The 8,573-nt window shown below is 51.0% G+C and overlaps 1 protein-coding gene across 1 annotated transcript; it reads right to left on the reverse strand.

The window, feature by feature from the left end:
- Positions 1–3,341: 3,341 nt before the first annotated feature.
- Positions 3,342–8,288, reverse strand: LOC124234113 (myosin phosphatase Rho-interacting protein-like; the record flags this gene model as incomplete). The annotated part of the gene is made up of 3 exons (XM_046651373.1): positions 3,342–3,485; positions 6,183–6,248; positions 8,211–8,288. Coding segments are annotated over 3 exons (288 nt in total), but the record flags the coding sequence as incomplete, so codon positions are not given.
- Positions 8,289–8,573: the final 285 nt, after the last annotated feature.

Consider the following 8,573-nt stretch of genomic DNA (forward strand, 5'->3'; position numbering starts at 1 on the left):
CAGCATGGCCCTCTGCCAGCACCATTCCCCTCCTGCACGCATGCAGCAGATGCTGGCTGGCTGGGCCATCACTAGACACAGTGAAGGACGGGACCACTGGGGGAAAAGACATCATCATTCTCCTAGAAGGCATCTCGCCTGTTTACAAATCCCAGTTCCGTCACTCGTAAGTTGAGTGACCCCACGATCTCTCTGCCTCAGTTCCTTCACCTGTGAAACGGACATAATATCTATCAAGCAATGTCATTGCGAGGACCCCATTAGAGATCGTGCCTGAAGAGCCAACACAGAGCACCGGGCAGAGCACGCGGCTCCTCCCCAATCTCCATGACAAGCAGGAAGGTGGCCAACGCCCTTATTTCCTCCCAGAAGACTTTGTGACTCCCCAACCACACACTGCCTTGAAGAGCATGCGAATCCTGGTTTTGGAGAGCGTGCCACCCTGGCTACCAATGAATCAGACACATCAGCCTGCACGGGGGAAAGAAAACCAGAGCTTAAAGCAGGGCTTCTCAAATGCTGGTGCTTCCTGAAAATCACAGGGAGTGGCTATTTAAACTGGATACCTGGGCCTTGCCCTCAGGATATTCTTACGCAGGGGTATGTCTGCAGAACGATGCCATGGGGGATGGAGGGCTTGGCTGCACAGGAGGAGAAAGTCTCAAAGACGGCTCCTGGAGGCAGTCGAGCTGAGCTGTGCTGTCCCTCCTCCACATACTCCTAGGGCCCTGGGCACCTGTGTGCTACTCAGGGCTGACACAACACCAGAAGTAGCTGAAATCCATCAAGCACGAAGTGGACAAAGGTCCTAAGATCAAAGTAACCTCAGGGATTCCCTCCTGCAGGAAGCAAACCCCGAAGGAGCCAGAATCCCAATGGCTAATACTCGGCATCCTCTGAAGAGCACGCAGACCGAGCCCATGCTTTACCTATGAGCACAGACACCAGAGGAACTTCTCTAGCTGGACCTTCACATACTTTGGGGCGGACAAACCCACAGTCGCCTCCAAACAGGCACGCAGCCAAGAGCTAAAAGTGTTTTCCCTATTATGTATGAAGATGTGAACTGAGCTAAGGTCCTTGGCAGCACGGCCCCGACAAAATCGTGCAGCTCTGGTCTGTCCTGACTCCCAAGGCAGAGGAGGGAGAGAAGCCTCACAGAGTCAAGGGCAGCCCTCAATACCACACACCTGCCTCGGAAGCAAGGGTACAACCTCTCCAGTTTCCACGTGAGAGAGACAAGGGTCAGTGTGTTTCAGAGCAGGCAGGGCTCGAGAGTATCAGATCCAGCACAACTTATCAAAAAGGAAGATTCTGACACTTGACCAAGACGAATCACCCTTGAAGACACAATGCTAAGTGACATGAGCCAGACACAGAAGGACAAACACTGTATGATGCCACTTATAAAGGACCCTAGAGTTGTCAAATTCATAGAAACAGAAAGTAGAATGAATGGTGGTTGCCAGGGGCTGGGGGAGAGATGCTGGGGACTCAGCAGTGAATGGGGACAGAGTTCCGGTTCTGCAGATGGACACTGCACAGCAGTGTGAATGTGCTCAATGCCACAGAATTGTACACTTAAAAATGGTTAAGATGATAAATTTTGTTACATATATTTTACCAGAATTCTTGTGAAAAAACACACCTTAGACCAGCTTTTTGCCTGGCTTCCAGGAAGGAAAAGGAAAAGAACATGAAAGCAAGAGACCAGGCTGCACATAGCGCATCAGGGGCAGCCCCCTGTGGAGCCTCGGAGCCTTAAGCCCAGCGTGCTCCACCTGAAACTTGGGGCCCTGTTTCCCCTCTGGACTTGGTGCTTCTCCAGGAAAGCCTTCTAGTGGCCTTTGGGCTCTGACCACTAAGACCTTAGCTTTACATCAGCCCCCAAAAGCTCAAAGAGAAGTGGCAGAATTTGGCACAGTGGGCAAATTACAGGGGGAGAAACAGAAGAGGAGAGAGGCAGCAGTTTGGGTTTCTAGATTCTTCACTCCATCCACTCCTGAAGAACCAGAGGCCCAGCCAAACTCCTCAGGCTCCCACTTGTCTGTGAGGCTGCCCTGAGCCCACCTCACCTCAACTTGCATTTAGGAAATTTTCTTTTTTGGGAATTTGCCTCTTCTCCACACCCACCAGTTACAGGGTATGTGGGTGTATCGAGAAAGAAATTTCCCAAAAAAGGAAAAGTGACTTCCAAAGGTTAGTCCCATCTCAGAGCCTCCTGGAAGAGAAAGGCAACAGTCAACCCTTGGAGCCACACTAGGCCTGAAGGCCCCAGACCTAGCAGAAGGCCCCAGGCAGAAAGGCCTCTCGAAGCAGCCCTTGCGGCAGGCACCACCCCAGGGACTGCAGTCCTGCTCCTCCTCCAGGGCCTTCTGACAACCACCTTGACCCTCGCTCAGTCCCAGCCAGGCCGGTGGGTGGTGGGGCAGCCCTGCAAAGACAACCTTCCCCACTCTGCTCTCCGGAACCCTCTGGAGGTCACTCTCCCTTCAGCTGAGGAACCACTAAGAGATGCAACATGTGACGCACCTAACCTCTCTTCCAGAAGCATCCCAGGTCCCACCTTCACCCCACAATGAACGCAGAAATTCTGCAGCAATGCATTTACAAAGTTGAGTAGTTCAATTCAACAAATACTTACTAGGTTTGTGCCACCCAAGCCCAGCCCAGACAACGCAGAGAGATACCAAGAACTATCAGAGGGCCCAACAATGAAAAGAAGTCACAAACTAGTTAGTAAGACAACATTTAAACAAATAAAATGAAAACAAATAGTAACAGTGTATAAGTCAGGCAACAATTTGAAACAGATTATAACTAAGCATTAAGGGAACAGCCCAGCCACAAAATCTTACAATTTATTACTGCAGTAGATCAGCTCAAGAGGGATGAGTGGGTTGGGAAGGAGGAGGGCTGGAGCTAAGCTTGTCACCAGAAGTAGCATCAGCAGTAGCTACAGACTGCTCAGAGCTGCTGCCCTCGGAGACCAAGCCCAAGATGGGGCCATTATATAGGCACGGGGGTCTGAGCATGCCATGGGACGTGAGTGGTACCTACATGCTCTCTGGGTAAAAGCACACATAAGCAGTTCTGCTAGCCCTGTGGTCACCCGGATGTGCAGGGACACCCCAGAGAAACCCCTCCATGCCAGGAATAGGCCCACCCCCATTCCACACCAGGCACTTAGCACACCAGCCAACAGGCTAACCCTGCCCCATCACCCACCTCTCCCCCAGAAATCTGACGGTGAATCCTTCCACACCTGTTAAGAACGGGCGATAGCAAGTCAAACATATTTTAATTTTTAAAAATAAAAATAATTTAATCCACTGACCAGATCATGCAGGGTTCTCAGCCTTGGCACTGCTGTCATTTGGGGCTGGATCTTTCTGGGTTGTGAGTGGCTGTCCTGTGCATTGCAGCATGTTTAAGAGCATCCCCGGCCTCGACCCAGTAGGTGTCAGTAGCAACCCCCTCCACCCCTGTGCAGTTGTGAAAACCAAAGAGGACGCCAGACATTAGCAGGTGGCCCTGGGAAGCACAACATCCCCAGTTGAGGATCATGCTTCTACTTCTGGGCACTCAAAGAGAAAACCTCCAGCATGGCTGGAATTCAGTTCACACACAAGCCTGCCTGAAAAGTTCTCCTGCTCCAGGTCTCAGGACTCTGCTGGCCAGGTCAAGGCGGGAGTCTAGGCTTTAGGAGAGCTGACCGCGGGGTTGGAGCTCCAGGATTCTGGACTGTGCTCATCCAGGGAGCAGCCATGAAGAACAAGGCCTGATGCCGAGCACTGGCGCGGCAAAGGCCCCTCCAGCCCCTGCAAGAAGGAGCCTGCCCACAAGCACTACAGCAATGGCCATTAACACTGGCCACTGGGCAGCTGGTATCTGACTGCCTCCTTCACCTAGCCTCGCTTCAAGTGTAGCCCAGATGCTTCCTTGCAACTTTCCTCACAGGACCTTCCTAGCACAAGAGGTAAAACCCTCACATGCCTGAAATGCTGTTTTAAAGGTATTTCAATGCAACTGCCACTGTTTCTTTCACTCAAAGAAATAATGCCACTTCCTTCCCTGCAGGTTCAGGGTATCTGCACCGCCCAATTTGGGCAGATTAGCACTAACTGGCTCACCAATTCAGTCTCTTCAGCTCCAAAGTCATCTCCCAGAAAGGGGGACTCCCAAAACTCTCAATCCTAGGCATCCCCCACCAATGTGCTCTCTGCAGTCCCAGTTTTTCCTAGGACTTCTTTCTCTTCCCACGTCGCTGGCACAGTCCCACCTCTGGCCTAGCAGCACATGAAATAATACCCAACCAACACTCAGGTTGCTGGGAGACCACGGTGTACTCCAAGTGTCCCTACTCACAGCTCAGCAGCCTCCATCATTTTGGAGTGGCTCTCGGATGCAGCATGTGCCAACACAAAGGCGTCCCCAAGAGCGACCATCTTTGTGCTTGTGCAACTGAGCTGAAGGGAATAATGGATTGCGCTGGACTCCAGTTAGACCTAGAGAAAGATTTCCTAACCAGAATAATCAGTCTCCAAGGATAAGTCCAAGCAACTCTGTTTTTCGGAATGGTTCATGGCCCAGCCCAGCCTGGATGCAATCCAGTCACCTTGGGGGCCCCTTTTCTATTGTACGTCTCTGTGGGACTTCAGAATGGGTCAGCCAGGCACAGGGAGGACAGAGGAAACCTCAAGGTTCATAGGAGCCCAGCTCCCACCCCAAGGCTACTGCTCACATGACGGATGGCCAAGTGGGGAGAATACAGAGAGGCAGCGCTGGGTCTGCCTCCAGGCCTGCTTCCTCCCCGAAAGGAACTGAGGGTCCAAGCGGAACAGTTCCCTGCTCCCACCTCTAGGAATTCTAGCACCCCATCGGCACTCACTTTCAACCCAGTCATCTCAAACTACTCTAGACCACAGGTGTTTCCAGGGCAAAAACTCTCTGTGGCCCATCCATGTTGTAGAAATAGTCTCACCAGGAAGAATGAGGAAGAAAATTCTTTTTAAGAAGGAGCCAATGAGGTGATAGTCAATATAGAACTGAGTATCATACCTACTAATTCCATAATTAGATATCATACCCATTAACTCATCCCAGAAACAAAACAGAGAAAGCAACATATCACAAAGATTAGGACCCAAGTGTGGAAACAACCCAATTATGGCCTACTCACATATGAGCTTTAATAACCACCCTAAAATCCAGGTGTCCCAACAGTCCACAAGGTCCTTGGAGAGCACGGTCATCTCTGCTCACACTTCCAGAAGTCTGCTCTCAACCCTGCAGCAAAGATATGACCTCGGGGTGGGGGGTGGGGGGGTCAACCTATTTTACACGGTGTGACTATGTTTTTTAGGACAGTCCCAATTGAAAAATGCTGCCCACGTGAATGCACAAACACACTCACACTCAAACAGAACAGGAAAAGGTAATCAAATCTTCCATCTTCAACCCTTTTAAAGCTTGGAATTCAGTCATACTTCAGATTAGTTAGGAGAGACTAATCTCCTTCAGAGAAAAAGTCAGGAGATGAAATGGGGCAGGGAAGAAAGAGCCAGAACGTTCCACCTGCTTGGTTTTCAGGTTTGCCTCTGGACCAACAGCAGTAAACACTAGTCCAGCCCAGGATGCAGGAAGCAAACCAAGTAAGCAGCAGGGCAGGAAGGAGCCCGGATGCCACATCTTAGTGACCACAAGAACACTGACCCCATGACCAGGAGGCCTCTGAAAATCGAATGGGATGAGTGAGACCAATCACAGCAACGGAACTAAGAGGCAGTCCTGGGATTACAGTGCGTGAATGCACGTGTGCTCAACTTCCACACACACGCCCAGAGCCAGCCCCCATCTGCCCACAGGTCCACAGCCTGCTCCACTTCTCTCTGCCTAGGAGCACTCTGCCGAGTCCACTTCCTATCAGCCTTGAACAGAAGGGCCTTCTTTCCTCACTACTTACTCTCACCCACAACCACTGCACATGCCTCAAACTAAAGGTCTGAGTTCTAAGGACCACCTCTACAAGCTGCCACAAGTTCTTAAAAAATTCCAGGCTCCCAAACAGAAGCCCAAGCGAAGAGCACACAGCTGCTGTACTCAGAGACGACGCAGATGAAGCTGAGTTGAGGGGCATGGCAAAGGCTGCAGACGGGGAGTGGGCAGAGGAGGACACTCACCATCTCGTCCAGGGCGTAGCGCAAGAGGCTGTGCTTGTAGAGGATAAAGAACCGCCACTGCCATTTCTGCAACGGAGTATAGAGTGAGTGGTTATGGTTAGGAGGGCTCTGGCCGCGATCTCTGCTTCCTGAGTCCCTGTATCTGACAAATCTGTATTTACGGAACGCTGGTTCCACAGCTTCCATTGCTAGGGCAGACGGCATGAAAAGAGGGACCCACGGTGAAGAACGGTGATGTGCTAGCTAGGGGAGAGGCCCAAACCACCCACTGCGATTCCACACAAGTTGAGGAGATTTAATGAGACACCTGGTTTATTTTAATTTGCAAGCTCCTCAGGAGAAGAGACCGTGTGTTGGTCACCTTTTTGTATTCTTCATGTACCCAGCACAGAGCTTATCGACTAACATGTGTCAGTATTTATTTGATGAATTATCTGACATGATATGGGATAACCTGAGAATGCCAGGCACTAATTCCCCACTTCTGAAAAAATCTGGGAAACTGCTATAAAAGGGTTGTTCCAATGATCCACAGGGAGTGGGAGACAGGGAAAAAGACAGCTGGGCTCCAGTACTCACTGAGGAGGAGCAAACTAACAAAAATCAAACCTGAGAAAGAGCAAGAGCAGCAGGAACAACTCCAACGTCCAGGAATGACGAACCGGCAAAGAGTGCCCCCCTCCATTCCCCACCCAAAGGCCAGCTGCTGGGGGCCAATAGTGGGCCGACAGCACTGACAGCAGAACAACAAGGACAGGAAGATAGACGCCTTCCTTTTCGTGGGGGGAAAATATGTCTAGAACGTGAGACTGTTGGTCCCTGAATCCCAAAGATTATTATGAGGATCCATGACCTATTTTCAACATTTCAAAAAGCCCAACAAAATTCGTACTTTTCTGGCAATAAGGCCACAAGAACTAAGTAAAGTACCATGCTCTGCTTTGGGCCAGAATTATATCATTTATAATAATGATGATGCCCATCAGAAGCTGGAGATGGCAATTCTGTATGACCTAAATATAAAACAGGAAGGGGAACTGCTCCCTAGTTGCTGAAGTCATTGGAACACAGTCACCCCTGTGGTCCTCCCGCCTGGGTGGCAGGAACAGGATACTCAAACGGCCTTGCAAAGAGGACCTGCAGAGGGCTGGTTCTGCCCTTGGTGTCCAGGGAGAGCCCACGTGGACTCTTCTTGAGAAACATTTTCAAGACTCCTATTTGCTGTTTTAAAGTCAAAATCCATTCCAGAAGGAATTCCAAACACCCCAGATACAATGCAGGGTCTGTGGGGCACTGTGGCCCCCACCCCAGAGTGTGGCATTCAGGCTGGGGGCAGCAGAGACCAAGAGGCAGGGCAGAAGCTCTCTAGAGGAGCCAGGGATGGGACGGAAGCAGAGATGGAGCAATTTAGAGGGTGCAGGTGGCAGCACTTGGAAGCAAGCCCGTGGAAAAGGAAAGCATGTGTTTTAACTGGAGTCAAATCCAAAAGGGCTCCCTGGCAGAGGAACAAACCACTGGTCAGGGACAATGTTGGTTTGACCATCTCACTGCTCCCAGCAGCCTGTGCACAGCAGGGACCTGTCCTGGGCTGGGGTGCCCAGGAGAGATGAGGCAAAAGCAATGCTGGCCCTTGAGGCCCTTAACCCCTCACTAGGCTCATTTGCTGAGCGCCCAGCCCAGCCTGAAGCACCGGATGGAAGACGGGAGCTGCAGGAGGCAGGGCCTCGGCCCTGAAGGAACTGGGAACCTAATTAGCATAATACAAACATTTGCCAAACTGCTCTTTTGCCTTTTCCATTTAACTGTTTCTACAGTCAAGAGGACCCATGAAACAGGTGGCACCACGTGAGAGCACCTCATTTTGAAGCAAACACCTGTGAGCTCATGAAATGGGGGTTCCCTGCTGATCCTGCCATCCCACAACCCACTGTCCAGCTCCCTATCTCCCTCTTCCACTTGGCCAGTTTGCCCTTAGATGGGCCCTTCTCCAGTCCCTCCCACCCTGAGAATTCACTCTGACGCCCTTACCCGAGACCGATGCACTGGGTTGTCAAGGTCAGTCCCATCTGGAGCCAGGAGCAGCCAGCCACCGTAAATGGGTTTTGCCTGGAGGAGTAAAAGGAGAGCAGATCATCAGTGGTCTTGGACCAAAGAGAGAGAGAACAGGTTCAACAGCCAAGTTAATGACAAACACTCTCTGGAAACACAAGTCACCTCTGCTTAGCACACTCCATGCATCTCATGCCCTAGCCACAGGCTGAGTCTCCAAGAGAGATGTCTGACAGCAAGAAACTTGTGGGAGGTCTGCAGCATCTGGTATGGAGAGGAGAATGCAAAACCCAGTGGAAGTCTGAAAAACTGCAGAGTAGAGGAACTCCTAGGAAACAGATG

The sequence above is a fragment of the Equus quagga genome, unplaced genomic scaffold (genome assembly GCF_021613505.1).
Source record: "Equus quagga isolate Etosha38 unplaced genomic scaffold, UCLA_HA_Equagga_1.0 71211_RagTag, whole genome shotgun sequence".
NCBI classification, from domain to species: Eukaryota; Metazoa; Chordata; class Mammalia; order Perissodactyla; family Equidae; genus Equus; species Equus quagga.